Genomic DNA, 17766 nt, shown 5'->3' on the forward strand with positions numbered 1-17766 from the left:
ATCCTTCCGTTGGATCAGCGGCTGGCGTCGATCGTGGTCATACATAAAGAGGGTAAACCCCGAGATAGGTGCGCTTCCTATCGGCCCATTTCACTCCTCAACGCTGAGCCGAAAATTCTGGCCAAACTCCTGGCTACTCGTTTGATTAGGGTACTTGGCGATTTGGTACACCCGGATCAATCTGGCTTCATCCCGCACCGAAACACAGCATTAAACCTTAGGCGTCTTCATGGCGTCATCGCCAGGGCGGGCACGCTGCGGGAACCGGCTATTGTGGCATCTCTTGATGCCACGATGGCCTTTGACACGGTGGAGTGGGCATACTTATGGGCCGTGCTGGCCAAGTTTGGTTTCGGTCGCGGTTTTGTGAGTTGGGTTCGGTTGCTGTACGAGGGGCCACTAGCGAATGTTGTGGTGAATGGTCGGGCATCTACTCCGTTTCAGCTTGGTAGGGGTACTCGGCAGGGTTGCCCCCTGTCGCCTCTGTTGTTCGCCCTCGCCCTTGAACCGTTGGCTGCGTGGATACGTTGGCACTCCGATATACGGGGCCTTCGGTGGTCGCCTGATCACGAGGACCGAATTTCGCTTTATGCCGATGATATCCTGCTGTATCTTGCCTCACCTAAGAAGTCACTTATAGTGGTCTGTGACGTACTCGCCTCGTTCGGTAGGAACTCGGGGCTTGTGATTAATTGGGGCAAATCGTACTTGTACGTTCTTAGTGGCGAGGTCCCACCGATCCCTAGAACATGTTCGATACAGGTTGCCCAGCAGGGTTTCGTGTATTTGGGGATTTTTATATCCATGGATCCTGCTGTGCGCTATGAGAGGAATCTGCTCCCTCCCTTGGCGCGCTTGAGGCGAGATGTTGAAGGTTGGCGGAGGCTGCCGCTCTTCCTTGTTGGGCGTGCGGCCCTGTTCAAAATGATGTCTCTTCCCCGCTTCCTTTACGCCCTCCAGAACACCTTGGACTGGGTACCGGCCAAATACTTTCGGGAGGTCGAAGGCCTCCAACGGACGTTGCTGTGGGATGGGCGGCCGCGAATAGCTATTTCAAAGTTGACGCTCCCATGGTACGATGGGGGCATCGCGCTCCCAGACATCCGACGGTACTATTGGGCCACGCAGCTGAGCGCGATCAACCATGGGCTTTATCGCCCTGCCCTCAGCCCTGGATATGCCATGGATAGGTGGCTGCTGCGTGGCGGCAACTACTACAGGGCGTTGTATTCGCGGTCCTTAGACTCGTCCCTTACGGGGCCCACAGGCGTGGCGGTGCGTGTATGGAAGATGGCGACTGATTCGTTGGGCTGGAAGGGTAGGCTCACCCTCGCTACCCCATTGTTTGAATCGGAAAGATTGGGAAGACTCTGGCATACGAAGGGCTTTGATAAGTGGGACCTGATAGGTATATCCAAGGTGGGAGATGTGCTGCATAAGGGGAGGGTGAAGTCCTTCGAGGAGTTGCAGACTGAGTATGAGCTAGGGCCCTCAGAGTATTTCAGGTATATCCAGCTGCGTCACGCCCTCCGATCAGTCCTCGTTGAGGGTGAGAAGGTGCCGGAGTCCTCTCCCCTTGAGGACCGAGTCCTTGATGGTCATATGCCCGAGAGCACGATCTCGCTTATATATAAGAAGTTGATTAACGTCCGGGCAGACATGCTTTTGGGGCTGAGAGAACAGTGGACTAGGGATGGCCTTGAGTTGGATAATGAGGACTGGCAGTCAGCGGTTTCTTCTCCTAAGGAGGTTGCGATCCCGTCGCGTCTGAGGCTGGTGCAGCTTAAAATACTGCACCGGGTGTACGTGACGGGGCCAAGGCTGGTCCACATGGGATTCTCGGAGGACGGCCTGTGCAGAAGGGGATGTGGTATGGTGGGTACTTTCCTGCACATCATTTGGGAATGTAGTGCCATTGTGGAGTTCTGGAGGAGAGTCCATGCAGTTATGGGGGAGGTGACGGGCACTGCGGTACAGCCGGAGGCGCGGTGTTGCCTCCTGAACGTCTGGGGGCCCACTGACCTCGATGAGGCGCAGACCCAATGGGTGACTCTGGGTAACATGGTAGCAAAAAGGGATATCGCGCGATTGTGGGGCTCCTCGGGACCCCCTACACTGACCGCGTGGAAGGAGAACATGGACTGGAGCATGTTTAGGGAGAAGACGGTCTACTGCTCTAGAGGTCGCCCCCGGAAGTGGCATGCCATCTGGGGCGGTGGAACCAATACAGGGGGGGAATATGTCTTGCCCCGGATCTGGAACCTCCCGAGGAACAGCTTTCCCCCTGACCTACTTTCCAGCACAGTTGGGTTCTAGGAATCGTTTTGGGCCTCTGCTGTCCCCCTTCTTCCTCCGTACATAGTTTTGTAACTAGTAGACGAGTGGGGTCCTGCCTCCCCTGGGGGCATTCGCCATGGGCTTTCAATGTCCTTGCCTTGCTGGGGTTTGTTGTGAGTTTTTTCTGTATTTACTTAAAATTGGACCTTTGCATTACTCTTTGAACTGTATTGGGGACACATCACTGTATCCAACTCTTAATGCTGCCGAACCTCCGGGCTGTCGGCTGAATAGCTGTGTCCTGAATTCTGAAATAAAGGTTTTCAAAAAAAAAAAAAAGAAAAAAAAAAAAAAAAGAATATCAGATTTGGATGAGTGCGCTTCTGCTTCCCTCCCTCACGTCTGCTGATTCATCCGTACTCCCTTCCTTTTAGGTCAGGAGTAGTGATATCATCACTTCAAACTCATGTAATAAAAAATTATAAATAAAAGATGCATACATAGTGTGACTTTAGGTCAGTGCTCATTGTCCATTGGTCTTTTCAGCTGCCATTCACATTTTCCTTCCTCCCACCACTGCAAGCCGCATGGGGCAGTGGCTTACGCAGCATGCTCCATCCATTGGCTTTTTTGCACTTTGAAAGACACCATTTTGCCTGCTCAAATGTGCACATTTGCCTAAAAAAGACTGCACTTCGGTGCCAGATTGCCAGTATTTTACTTTGCTAGTGAGTTTTTGTCCCCATTCTTTATGCTATGCATTAATTTGAACATCCTTTTGGAGGAAGCACATTGGATGTATCTCAACAGGACATCATTCTCTACTCTAGTTGATTTCCCGAGTCCCAGTTAGGTATAGCAGCACTGGAAATTGGCAAGTACCCACTGCGAGTCTACCTGTCCTGAAGTAACACACTTCTTAATGGCTGGATGCAGTTGCAGTACGCAGGTAATGGAGGCGTCCATGATCCAAAGTCAGGGAATGGGCCAGAGAAGGCCAAGGAGATGCAGATTCACTACACTAAGAATCCTGAAATGCTTCCCGCATGCTGCCAGCCATGGTGGCCAATCAAATACCTTAAGGTAGTCTTGGTTAGCTGGTATGCAAGATTCTGGATGGTTCTTTGTGCTCCCCAACCCTGTAGATGCTTCTCTGCAGCCGTCATTTAGCGGAGTCTCGCTTCCTGTACTTCTGGTTAGGGGTCGGCTCCTCTTCATAGGTATGGATCCACCATAAAGCAACCAAAACCGCATACATTGGAATAATAGAGGCTTAACAAACAAGCATTTGCAATGCAATAGGTCTCGCATTTAGGCGAGTTTAAGCTATTGGCATTGTAAATTTCATAAACGAAAACATAAATTAAAGGCATTGTAATTTACAATGCCAATAGCTTAAACTCATGTAAATGCGAGACCTGTTGCATTGCAAATGCTTGTTAATTCTGCTCCGAGTTTCCTTAGTGAAAAGAATTTGAAAAAGAAACCAGGTCATTTATAAAAATTGTAAACATTCAATTTAATCTACAGTTTTGAGATACCATAAGGGTTGTGATTGCTTTTCCTCTAGTATATTAAATAAAAAAAAAAAATTAAACAATACTTTGCACAAACATTGGCAAATCCAACTGTTCAGCACTTGCATTATATAAAGGAAAGACCAACTGGTTTTGTGAATGCTTACTTTAGCTGTGATTACAAATAAAGAGAAACAAGTCAGATAAGTGAGGAGCACGGCGGCAGCAAGAAAAGAATCGGCGAGTAGTTCAAAGAGAAAGAGGGGCGGAAAGCCAAGCAGAAAACAGAGGAGGTGGAAAGGGTCATGAGTGGGAAGACAAAGGTGGGCCATGAACCATGGACAAAGAAGAGACAGATAAAGGAAATGTCTGGAAAATCAGAGTCAGTGAGTGGAGAAAGTCCACAACAGAAAGAAGAGTCGTGCTAGTGAAAGGCTGAAAGTCATGTTATATATTCATACTGTAGAGAGACACGTGGTAAAGCGAGGACCCCAGAGGCTGGAAACAAGTAGAGCAGAGTCACAGTGAAGGTGTGAGAGTGGCGCCTCAAGGGAGAGTCACAGCCGAGATCTGACCGAGGGGGAGAGTCCAAGAGGAAGGTGGGTGAGTGCAGAGCGGTGTAGTCTTTTTGGTTTTAGTTTTGAGAGGTCCACAACATACATCTAGCCCGAACAATGCCAAAGTGCACACACTACCTTCAGCTTGTTACTTGAACAGAATCAACATACTTTTCACCGGTGGCTTCACTGCTCTTCTACAGTCGTTAAAACACAGCAGTGCTCGGACTTAAAATGGACCACTGCCAAAAAAAGAGGCACATCCAAGTGTCAGCTGCACTGGGGGAAAGAGAATACAACCCGGTTTTACAGGTTTGCTAAACTCGCACCACAAGGATTCAGAAGTGTACAGGCCACTTCACAGATACAATCAGTTACCTCTAAGATGGGAGATTCAAAACAAAACACAAGTAAACACAAAAGTGCCAATGAGAAGGCTGGAAACAGGCCGAGGGAGGGACTGCTAAAAGCAAACCAAAGCGCCAGTTGAACAAGAATTGGCCACACACGTGAGCGGCCGCGAGACGCGATCTGTGGTGGGGGAGGGAGAGAAGCGGGAGTTGTGTGCGCGCGTGCGCAAAAGGGAGGAACAAAGCCTGGGAGTTGTGTGTGTGTGTGTGTGCGCGCGCACGCGCGCTAAAAGAAAATTTTAAAAAAGCACGCGAGTGGCAAAGCTGGCGGCTGCACGCATGCTCGCGCGCGTAACCGCAAGCGCTAGGCCAGCAAAAGCGTGTGGCTGCACTATTAAAAGCCACTTACTAAATGTCTTGCAGTGCAGCGCATGCGCTAGCTCAGGCGAGGCCTAAAAATGGTAAATAACATTGAGGAAAGGTGCAATGCATTACATATACAATGTACTGTAATGTATTAAAGGGATTCGTTGTGGTTAGTAGTGGGGAGTGCTTTGGGGGGGTCATTATTTATATTGTCTAGAGTTGTCACTGGGTGGTTAGGGTTGAGAGAGAGTTCTAGGGTTTTGGCTTGTTTTGATGGGGTGTGCTTAACAGTTTACATTTTTGGGGGTTTAGGGTTGTCTTTTTGAGAGTGCTATCTGTTTAGGGCTGTAAAGGAAGATTCAGGGGTTTTGATTGATTTTGGGGTTGTGATTATTTTTCTGAGGGTCAAGGTAGTGTTAACGTCGTAGGTTAGTGGATTATTAGGGATGAATAGTGGTTTTGGGGGGTAATGAGGTTTTAGGGTTCAGGGCTGTGAAGGGTTTTTAGGGGATGGTTTAGGGTTTTGAGTGGATATTGGGATTGTGTTTATTTTTTGGAGTGCAGGATAGTGTTGGAGCACCTGCTATAGGGATTTTAGGGATTAATAGTATGCGGTGATTTGGGGGGATTATGGGTTTGAGGGTTGTGAAGGTCTTTTACAATACGTTAGAAATATATTTATAAACTTCAAACATCTTTTCTTATTAAATTATTTTTGTCCTGCAAAAGAAAGTAAGAAGAAATATGTTTTTTTATACAATTTCCATAATGATATGTAGGAGTTTTTTTCATTTCTCTGTTGGAAAATATTTCGTTTAGGAAGCATGGGCTAGTGGTTTTGTTGTGTTTTTTTGCTCAGGAAACATGTCACTCTCTTCTGATTTTTACCATGGAGGCCCACACTCAAAACAACACATATAAATCTCTATACATTGAAATACATTCCTCTGCATAGTTATGAGGTGCGTCGTAAAGGTTTTTAAAATAAACTCATTGGAGTGGATTCTGATGTTTTACATGCATTGTAAAACATTCCGTGGTAGTAGTATGCATTGTTGTAACTTATAACCCTCTTCTTATCCGTGGTAGAGTTATCAACCAACGTAATTTAATTGTGATTATTATAAGATTTGTGTCTGGGCACTCGATATTTTGATACAATATGTACTCCATTGCTGATATTTTTGTACTGAGCGGGTTGTGGCCATGTTCACTCCAAATTTTAAAATCCCTAGTCAAATGAAACTGTCTCTGGCAGCAAAATAGTCAGTGATTCGCTCTTTTTCAGATCTGTATGCAATCATTTTGTCTCTTTTTTTAGGAAGGTTGGGGGAAGAAAGTCAGTCCAAAAATGGATTAAATATATCCAGCATATTACTTACAGTGCATTAAACATAAAACATTTGCAAAAAAAGTGAAGTTACCTGTGCTAGATGACTGATATTTTAAAATTGTGGTGTAAATTAGCAAATCTCATATATGGCGAAAAACAAAACTTTTTCAACTACTTGACGTTCTTTACATTTCTGTTGCTTTCAATAATTGGGTCCCAGAAATTACCAAGGTTCCCCTTGCCCTCCTTTCAAGCTGCCAATATTGACATTTCCAATCCACAATAGTCCATAGATAGATTACCTTATTGTTTACATTTTGGATAATCTAGTTCAAGCCAGTTCTTAGAAACAGACAATCCTAATCATTGAAATAGCACGCAAAATGATTCTTTCACAACACTATAAACGGTAATGTTGTTGAATACTCCAATACGATTAGTTCAGGGGACGGAGTCAATCCCGTCTTCAAAAGAATATTATATCATTACAATTAGGTCTCCAAAATTCTGAAATCTTGCTGTATCGGAAGAACAGGAAAATCAGTTCTCATTGTCTCATTCACACCTGAAGCATAGAGAATCAGATCTACCAGCCCGCTGGAAAAGGTTCTGTGGTGTAAAAGATCTGAGGACATCCAGCACTGATGTTGTGACCAGCTCCATCCTGTGGCTCTCTCTGAAGCCAGCCTGCAGCCACTGGAGGTAGTTTTTAGCTCCAATGAATGGTTGGAGGTGGGTAAACACCAGTGGTTCTGACTTTTACAAGATATGGCAGGAGGGAGGTAGATCAAAACGTATTTGGATTCACATGGAGTTTCTTGAGAGTGGTTTTATAATGGCTGTGTATCAGTCTTCTGGCTCCCTGCCCTGATTGAGAGGAAGATTGAACAGTAGTGTAATATCTATAGTGAAATAAGGACCAAGTTGCATTATAATATAAGGGGGACATAGGCCCCAAAGGTATCCTGAGTGTTTAACACTAGCCACAGCTTGCTGGACTTCCTGGGTTGATATTTCTCTAAATGAGAAGCTGTTGAGTGGGGGTACATTGAGTGACATGAGGATCCTGCCGTTCTACTATATACTCCCTATAAATAAGCTTGAGAAGGAGACACAGACACGTTGCAAAGCTGTAATTGAGTTTGTTGTACTTGTGGGTCTGCCAGGTCGTCCATAACCTTCAAAAATTCTATGGGTGAGTTTGAGAATTGAACAATTTGAGTTGTGTACTATTTCTGCTTGGTGAAAAGGATGTAAAATATGTGAAGTGCTAGTGCAGCAGTATGCACTGTCTTGAATCAAGAGATTAGTCCCTATGCACCAGCATTCGACTCTTAGGGCTGTTTTGGAGCCAGTTTATCAAAATATTGTTTAATGTTGGAATTAAAAGTTGCCAAAGGGTTTTAACCTCCTCAGATGGGGAGAGTGGAAGAAGAGTTTCAGGGAGATGAACTATGGGCTCTTTTAATCTTTCTCTGAAAAATGACTGTTTCTATTATTCTTAAATGTTGAGTTGACTGGGGTATAATGCTCTATGGAAGTTTGGATGACAAATGGGACTCCCACGTTATCTGAACATGGCAGTGATGTACAGACAAGAAATGCAGTGTATGTCCGAGGAAGTAAGATGTCTCCTTTGTTGTGTCAATTCATGATTAAACTATGAGAGGTCATAAACCTTTAGTTCTTTCAGGCAGTTCTGAACCCTGGTTTGAGAGGATTCCAGATAGAGGTTGAAGGACCCTTGCATTATTCTGTGGCTTTTCTTAAAGATATTATTGCCCATACCATCTAAAAGGGAAGTTAACAAATCCCCAGCATATTGTTTTTCAGATGTTTTCTTTATAAGGGCAAGGTTTGTTTTGTTAATGGCCACGCCTACGCCCGTCTTATTTAATCAGTCTTGCCTCAAGATGGGATAATTAGCAGAAATTAATTCATCTAGATATGTACTTGCAGCCTCACTGCGCGAAGTTTCTGCAATGCAAGTTTGGGTGATTTGCATAAATTGACAATTTCATGTTAGAGCTATACCACAGAACTGGCATTACAAATTGGAACTTTTAATCAGGTGCGATGGTCTTAGCAACCTTGGGAGGAAATTTCTAGTTAATCGAAAATGAGAGTAGCACCCTGATAAAGGAATGAGCTTTTTTTAAGGTTGCTTTAAGGTGTGTGGAGATAGTGTAGTGTAGCATCCCACATTCTAAGGTCATCGCTCATTCATGCTGGTAGTCTGTCATGGTAGTTTTCTTTGGCCAACACTGCAGTCAGGAGGGCTAGCTTATGTGTAAAAATCCACCTTTGTTGCAAACTTCATCTGATCCCCAACAGCTGACTCTCTCTCAAAGGTTGCCTCCTCATGCCACCATTAATGTTATTACTTCCCCAAGGGCCATGACCGTGTCTATGGAGAGCCAGCAAACCCCAGCCAAGAAGGAGATGCAGATTACTGGGCCCACTATTTGCCTCCAGCTAGAGAGGTGCCTGTGGATTCTGCCTAAACCTGGAAGGACTTTAGCAATTTAGCGCATTCCTTAATTTGTGGCTTACTCATGAAGGGGATGTCATCCAGGTAGTTTAACTTCTTCCCTTTCTGGGTACGTTTTGTGTTATGCCCTTTAGGTGAAAAAGATGAACATCACAAAGTGCACCCAGGAAATGGAGCAGTCCATTGGTGTGCATTTATCAAAGTAGACTTTGTTCTGAGCTGAAAACTCTGCAACTGCAAGCTATCTGAAAGAATTACCAAGAGTCTAAATGTAGACCCCATATTGACCTTAGCAATCCGAGCTCTGTCCCTACAGCCACCCCCATATCCACTGCATCATCAACTGATTTCTAAGAAGTGGGCACAGTTGTTGGTCTAGCCCATTATTGACTGATTCGCTGTAGGAAAAGGAGAGGTTATGGCTAAGGCGGTAGTGGTTCTATTCCTTCTTTGGTATGATGATCATTGGGGGGGGGGGTAATAAACTCTTCTAATTTGGGTGTAGGAGGTATTTGAAAGCACTGTGTATTCTTGCTTAGAGGAGCTCTTTTCAACCTTCGCCCTCACTATTTCGGGTAGGTTGCTTGCTGACTTCATTGCTAAACCTGCTGGTTGAGAGAGCCTTGTACTCCTGCCTGAAAGAGGTGGCTGTGTGGCTGATGAGCTATCCTTCCTATGCACTACCGCAGCAGCTCTCACCACCTGAATAAGCTGGCCCACCCCAAGATTCAGGGTATTTGCCTAACCCTGCCCTTCTGTCATCCTCTTGGCTGTTGACTGTCAGTATGGGCTATGAAGGTTGTTGAGTCCAGGCCCAGATCAGCAGAATGTGAGCTCCCTCACTAGAAGAGGTAAGGAAGCTTTGAACACTTGACATGAGGCTCTGAGAATGCCCCCAATCATTTCAACACAGAAGGAACAAATAGCCAAATACATTTAAATGTCCACTTTATGTCTTAAGCAAATTCAAGATAAGGGCATGCGCTATCTCCACTCCTTGGCGTTCTTAAAAGGGAAAACTAGAGCCTCTATGTTTTCTGAAATCCTGGCTCGAACCTCATCCTTTCAGATTTACAGCCTAACAATCACCCAACTGAGCTACTTCGGCAGTCAGGGCCCCACTGGAACTACTTGTTCCCAAAAATACTGTGTCCAGAACATGCTATACCCTGCTTATGCCCTTGTGTCACTAGTGTCACGCATTACTTTGCCCTGCTCATCCGCGTCTGCATAGCAGGTCCCAGGTAGTGCTTGTCTCCTTGTTCCCACCGTGACATCACTGCCGCAAGCTTGACCCGCGCTTCTGATTCTGGTGCAATGCCGCTTCTCTGCCCTCCTTACTAGTCCTCCTTTGCTGTGGAGCGACTCTACTTATCGCTGTTCTTCTCAGCAGCTTCTTTAAATCTATGCGGCAAACAGGACCCAACCTGTCCTGGGCCACACACCTTGCCTGCCTTCTGCAGGGCTGACCATCAAGGATGGCGGCTAGACCTTCTACTTGCCAGCTTCCCACGCTGAGGGTTAGCTCTTTCTCCAGGCTTCCATGCCCACCTGCTGGATCTTTCCAGTGCTGTCCTGGAGTCCGGTTTGGGGGGAAGCCGACAAACCTCTACTGTTTCCACTTCACACTGGGATCTTAACAAGGCTATACACCCCCTCCCCTGCTTCCCAAACTGCGTTCCCGCCTGTCACATCAGCAAGTTAAAAAAAAATAATAATAAATTCTCTTAATGACGCCATCTTGTCAATGATGCACAAAGGAAACTACAGCACGAAATGCAAATGTTTAAATATTTCCATCAGCTTGAGAAGAGGGGTTAATGGTTGCATTAGTAGTACTCTCCAGGCCGAATTTAACATTATTTATAAGTGATGTGAAGGGGTTTTATTCGTGGATCTGTGTCTGCTTCTCCTTGATCACAAGAACAAAGACGTTTTGTAAAATTGGCTTTGTTCTATTTTATTTGTACCTTTACCAGCTTCAGTCAATGAATTCCTTCATCCTGTACCTAGGTGATCTACACGTTACTTATGATGTGTTCAGATTTAAATTTTTACGCACCTTAGGCCAATTCTGTTTAGTACTCATAAGCACACAATTATAATTTTAAGGATGATTTTCATGTTATATTGGGTCATCTAAATTGTCTTCTGGTTGCCATGTCCGACAGATTACAGACTTTTTGAAAACGTCCTGCCCTACCCGCTCTCCCCAACAAAGACCAACAACTACTTCGTTCTCTATGACTTTAATTATTCTGTAAGGCTATTAGTATACAGAATGTATTATAATATACCTATTCTGTCACTCACAACATAGTCAAAGAAAAAAAGTTTCTAATTTTCTGATGGATTGATTATGCGTTGTTCTCTCATAGAGGTGTAGACAAAACGTTGCAAAAAATTAATTTGTAACTCATGGTTCCTTGTTTTTCAAACCGTGTGCAGATACTGATTGTGTTTTTTTCTTCTTTCCAGTTAAAGTGCCAAGGTCAGATATTGTTATCGGAGGTTTTCAAGCACCTGAACTTGATTGAAACCGATTACTTTGGTATCGAGATCCTGACCAAGCAGTCATACTGGGTAAGTAAGAACTAGAGCTGCTCTCTGTCTCCGTGCATTGGTTGCAGTGTTCACCACGAGCCCATGCCCAGAGCGGGCACTCCATGTTATAACTCGAACAGTGCCCTAGAAATTCAAGTTTACAGTTCTCTGCCGTTAACCCTTGCCCAATGAGTAAATGGTGGAGTAGGGGCAGTCTTTAATGGTGAACGGGCTATGCATTTCAGCTTTGTGCTGTATCTAATGCACCAAGTCCAGAATACATGTATGACCGTGAGTGAGCACGTGGTGAGTATGGATAGTTCCACCATGTTCTGCCCGGTGCAGCCAGATCGCGATAGTTGGCAGACCTCCTTTTAAGACTTTTTTGTATCGGTTAACTTAACCTGATGTAGTCAATGGAGCGTTTGTATTGTCACTCATTTAGTAACAGTAGACTCGCTCACCTATGCTCTGGACCCTGAACATCCTGGTAAGCTGAATATGTGGTAATTTTTGCTGCACCTTATTAATGCAAAAACAACTGTGTGTCTTTTGCTTTCTTGCCCTAAGTGCGTCGGGTATGCCCAGATGTGGGTCCCGGGCTGACTGTGCCACTGGATTCAAGCTAGCCTGGCTGAGGAGGGGTGATGCCCGAAACCGGTCCCAGGATGCTTGTTTCTGGTCCAGGGAGGACCTGGCTTGGCAGTTCGCTCTGGACTGTTCCCATGGGGCACAGGATCAAGACTTATTTGCATATGGCTGGGTCTAAACTGGGGTGGCGTGGTGAGCAAAAGAACGATGGATTTACCCAGATCTATTCACTGGGGAGAATGTTTGATTTGCTCTGCATTCTATCCATCATCTCTGTGTCTTTTGCACGTCATTAATGTGCAGTGTCTAGAGCAGTTAAACTAAGCACATACTGAATAGTCCTGAACAGTGTTACCTTGAGCATGTGTGCACCTCAGCTGTAGACTTGAGACTAACACCCTTACACATATTGTATGTGTCGTGAGGTCTCTGTTTCACTTCAAGTAATTAAACATGCATATGCATAGTTAGGGGCAATACCTCTGAGTTTGGGGGGATTAAATATTGCTCAATGCACAGTTTCTCTTAAACTGTGTCCTGTACTGATATTGTCTTTGGTATGTTTCTTCACCAGACTTGGCTTGAACCCATGAAACCAATTGATAAACAAGTCGGAAGTGAGTATATTTTAATTTCAAGAATGATTTAACTTTGTATTTGAATTTTTTGAACTCTTCTCAGGCTGATCTTGTTGACGACTGCTGCTTCAGTAATGTTGTGTCAGGTCTTCAACTATTCGCCTGCCTTAAAGGATTCATACATAGAGATCAGTTTTAAGGTTCTTGAGGTGGGCTTTTGTATACAAGGTTACAAGGCGATTCCTTGACACCAGGGATACTTTATCCAGTATTCTTTCTACAACTCATGGTCCTCTGAAAGTCTTGTCCAGTTGACTCACTTATTATGAACCAAGATTCAAAACATCTAGAAAACATTGGTTTGTTAAATGAAGACGTAGACATTGGAAACTGTGTTATGGATGACAAGTGGTCCTTTGGTAACCTTATTTACTTGTTACTACCATGTATGGATTTTAATTCATGAGTCATAGAAAAATCATTAGATTTCTAAACTTTGAAATAAGTGAGCTTTTTATTTCCAGGTTAACATTACTTGGTGTTGCTTGTGAAGCTTCACATGCTGTCTGAATTTAATTGCCTGAAGAGAGAGTTGGATCACATGCACTTTAGATTGGTTAAGTAGCAGTGGAGGCTCCACTGCTAAGGCGGCGGAGTGTCAACCCAATGCTTTGAAGCAGTGTAAATAAAGGACAAATAAAATGATAATAACTCGATGTTATTATTTTATTTTTTCCTACTGCAGCAGTGCGGCAGCTTGGCGGGGCGACTCTGCTCTCAGAGCCGGGGAGGAGTTGTGGGCACTCTGTAAAGTGTGCATGAATGTTTGGCCGGTCATCTCCCATGCGCACTTTGCATGTTCTCCACCCAGGCTGCATTACTGCCTGGATCAAGAACTTGCCCAGGCCCCCAGTCCCTGTCTGAACCCCGAACCACGACGCTTAGACCAATCACAAATGCGCAAAGTCTTTTTCCCTTGCCTACATAATGAAATTCGAATAAAGAACAGTATTAATCAAGGACAACACCTCCCGACTTATCCTTTTTCAAATACAAATAGCATTTGGCTGATACATACTATTATGTGTTAAGGTTGCCTCTCAATTGTGTGCCTTAAAAAACAATCACAACGCTGCACTGCAGCGTTGTGATTGGCTCAGGGTAGCCTGGAAGCCCGGGTGCTTCCTTTTCCGGTGGAGGGAGGGACTAGAACGAGAAATGAGTGGAGGAGGAGCGATGCAGCAAAGATATAAGTGGTATTTACTTTTTCTCCCCCCCCCCCCCCCCCATCTCGCTTCCGCTACCCCGATCCATGCCAGCCGCCACTGTTAAGTAGTAGCAGTATGTTTCTTTTTACATATATTCTTTGAGTATCTTTAGCATCAGGTCTTCAGGTTTGAAATGTAATAATTTCAGAATTTGACCCATTTAAAGAAATATTCTTACCCAGAAGTAAGAAAATAAAATATAACCGACTTTTCCAATGCTGCTTTTTTACTGAAATTTAAATGTAGTTTATTTTATAAAGATTATGCGTTTAACTTTTTCTTATCCTGGTACAATGATTTTCTCCCTGACTTCAACGTTTTCCTCTATTATGGTTTTCGAAAAGCAATTTGGATTTCAAACCATTGTTGTATTTATTTATTTCAGCTCACTTTTTATTCTCTTTAAAGTTGGCATTATTCCTTTAGCATATAATTTCTGTACTCAGACTTGGTTGTCTTTTTTTGTAAGTTAAGCTTTATTAGATTTTAGTATCAAATAGTTTTGTTATTCTCTTAAAAACAATCTTTGTTGTACACAGCATGCCGCCTACAACCCAAGCCAGGCCTGCCGCATAAAGATGCCATGTGTGTGAAAAGCAGTGTGAACACAGAAAGCCACCTACAACCCACTGGGTCACCCGCATTTATATTGCATGTTGTAATGCCAAAAGCAAATAGCAGTGGTACATCGTAACAACTGATTTTAACCACAAGGAACAATAAAAAGCAACAGGTGACGAACAAAGAAAAATATAAACCTCCCAGTATATGTGCTCTGCCGGTTTATTTTTCCAGGGCGCTTTTGCTAGTCTGTCGCTGTCCCCTCTGCTAACTCGGGTGCTGGGGGATCTAGGAGGAGTCTTAAAATATGCATGTATGTCAGACATGTTACTTCACTGAATTATGTGGAGAGAATTGAAATTAATGGGGCCCATATCTCGGCATAGGAGGAGCTATAAGATGTAGCAGCCATTGACAGTCGCTCCATTCCAAGCAAGAGCCATTGTTGGTGCAGCCACTGCCTGTGATCAAGGTTCTATCCGTGCCCCAGGAAGACAAAATCACCCCAAGTGCTGCGTTCAGTGCGAGGGCTATCTGTCTTTCACGGACGGAGTAGAGTGAGAATGTCACTGCATTGGGGAGTCCTAAAATATAAGCTGGGAAGCGGGGGATGTTTGTATAAAAAGTGGCGTCAATGTCGTCTAGGATCTGGTCCCAGTATTTGGTCAGCTTTGGGCAGTGCCAGAGAAGATGGAGCAGAGTCCCTGAATTGCCACACCCTTGCCAGCAGTCCTCGGTGCAGTGTCTCTTCCACTTCTGAATGCGGGCTGGCGTGTAGTACCAGTAAGAAATAACCTTATTTGCTGTTTTGGTGTGTGCCGTGTGATGAGTTCTATTGAAGATATCCCTCCATTCTTTGTCTGACAGGGTTCTACCCAGTTCTGCCTCCCATCAGGTCTGCCCAGGGGTTTTGTGATGAATTTTAATCAAATGTAGATATATCTCCGAGATTAGCTTTTTATCATCTTTTTGGAGAAACAACCACTGGCTTGCTCCTGTGTGAACCTCTGGCCTGAGCACTCAGTGTCACAGCTGTGTTAGAGAACTGGTCTGTCTCTATTAGGGAGTAGTCCGTTTTGAGTTGATCAAATGCAATCAGACCTTCCTTGTCAAAAAGACATCCCATGCGTTTACAGCCACTTTTGGTCCATCATCTGAAGTTGCTTTGCGTCATGCCCGGGGGGGGGGGCATGCTCCGGGGCAGCCATATGGCCCTCCATATGTGGAAGCCTGCTACTGTTTGGTCCATAAAAACCCAATGCTTCTCATTGAGTGTGCGGTTCCACTCAACTAGATACCAAAGTAGGGCTGCTTGGTAGTTTCTCAGCAACAGGGGCTCTGCTAGGCCCGTCTTGTTTTGCTCGATGTAGGAGCTGTCGCTGTAGCCTGGGCTTTTTACCCCCCACAAATAAGTGTCAACGTTTCTTTGGAGTGTTTGAATCATGCGGGGGGGGGGTGGGGGGGGTGGTGTCTGAAATATATAAAGAGCGCGGGGCAGAACGGTCATTTTCAGGGAGAGTGGTAATCGTTGCCAGTGCGCAAAATCCTTTCGGGTTTGGGCAATCAGCAATGTGTAGTTCACTGCAGGGGTTTTGGAGACGTTGCGTCCCAGTATAAGGCCCAGCTATGGGAGGCCTTCATTGACCCACTGGAAATCAGAATGTAACTGCAATACGCGCTCTGTGTCAGAGGCTATGTTGAGGTTTAGGATTTGGGATTTTTGCATGTTTACACGGAAGCCCAAGATTGCCCCGAATTCTCATAGCTCTGCAATGATAGCATGGAGAGAGGTCAGGGGCTGCTTGACCCAGAGGATGACATTGTCCGTGTATAAGCTAATCAGGTGTTGGTCCGCATCGAAGGGGGTTATCTCTCAGTCTAGCACTAGGGGTTCCATGTAGAGCGCAAAGAGAAGTGGGGAGAGTAGGCAGCCCTGGCGCATGCCCCAGTGGATTGAAAACCTGATGGACCGGACGCCATTCACCCTTACCACCACGCGGGGAGGGCTATAGATTCTCTGAATCCATTGCCCGAAACGCTTACCTATGCCGAACCGTCTGAGAGGGTCTCGAAGAGGTAGGGCCAGTGTACTCGCTCAAAAGCTTGTTCTGTGTAGATGGCCAACAATAGGGCCTCTTCGCGTGACTGGTGAACCTTATCTATTAGTTTGCAGATGCGTTTCTTATTATCACTGCACTGCCAGGAGGTAATAAACCCGGTTTGATCTGGGTAATAAGTCTGTCATAAGGGGATTGAGACGGTGGGCTAGTGCACTTGCAAATAGCTTTGAATTGGTGTTTAATAATAAGATGGGCCGATAAGAGCCACATTGCTTTGGATCTTTCCCTTGTTTGGGTATGACTGATATGGAGGCCTCTAGCATGGATTCCGATAAGGGGCCTGTATTGGTGAAGGAATTCAAAAAGGCATGTGAGTAGCAGAGAGAGTTCAGGGCATAAGGTCTTATAAAATGCTGCGCCGAACAAGGTCCAGAGGTTTCAGTCGAGCGATCACTGAGATTACTTCTTCCACGCAGATGGGCTTATCTAAGGCATCAGTCTCTGACGATGGAAGAGGGGTAACTACCGCGTCACTGAGATATCAACAGATGGGCCGCTGTCTGCGGAGTAGAGCTTTGGTTAAACTACTTGAAAGGCTGCATTGATGCCTTCTGCGCCCTTCACTTCCACCCCAACGTCCGTCTTGATGGACTTAGTCACTGAGTTTGCACATTGTTTACTACATAAACAATGTGATAGCATGCAACCTCCCCCCCCATTGCCCAAAATAAAACTTATGTTTAAGGTGTAGCATAGTATATTCGGCCCTGTCAAGATCAACGCGTTTCAGTTGGAGGCACTCTTTCTCTAGTTCTCTCCATACCCGGGAGCACCAGTGCATTTGTGGATGGTTTCTAGCTCCAGGACCCTTTGCTTAAGGACCTTGTCTCACCGCACTCTATTCTTGTTTGCTGCTCACACAATGAGTTCCCTTGTGCTACCAGTTTCAGGGCCTCCCACACCAACATAAGTACAGTGGAGTCTGTGTCGTTGAGGTTCAGGTATTCCTGAATGGTTTTCCGGAGTGCAAGGACTCTAACCGGGGAATGTAACATGGTTTTGTGTAGAAGCCAGGTCGATGTCTGTTACGGAGAGGGGGTGTATGGAGTGCAGGATTGGATAGAGTGCGGGACTAGATTGTAGAGGTCTTCACTCGATCCCATGCTGACAGGGAGGCCAGGAAATGATCAAGTTGCGCATATGTCTTGTGAGCCACTGAGTAAATAGTGTAGTCCCTATCTCCAGGATGTTGAGAGCTCACACATCTTCTAGG

The 17766-nt window shown here is 45.2% G+C and overlaps 1 protein-coding gene across 4 annotated transcripts in view; it reads left to right on the forward strand.

Annotated features, from left to right (window-relative positions):
• FARP2 (FERM, ARH/RhoGEF and pleckstrin domain protein 2) overlaps nt 1–17766 on the forward strand; it is a 1344877-nt gene that overhangs the window by 319878 nt on the left and 1007233 nt on the right. For all 4 annotated transcript variants that reach the window (XR_014970597.1, XM_085634160.1, XM_085634162.1 and 1 more), the window contains exons 3-4: nt 11370–11474; nt 12601–12643. Coding sequence is in view for 3 of the 4 variants with exons in the window: in XM_085634160.1 (XP_085490286.1) it covers nt 11370–11474; nt 12601–12643 (148 nt within the window). In the remaining variant the exon portion in view is untranslated. The remainder of the gene's footprint in view (nt 1–11369; nt 11475–12600; nt 12644–17766) is intronic.

This window comes from Triturus cristatus, chromosome 11 (assembly GCF_964204655.1).
Source record: "Triturus cristatus chromosome 11, aTriCri1.1, whole genome shotgun sequence".
NCBI classification, from domain to species: domain Eukaryota; kingdom Metazoa; phylum Chordata; class Amphibia; order Caudata; family Salamandridae; genus Triturus; species Triturus cristatus.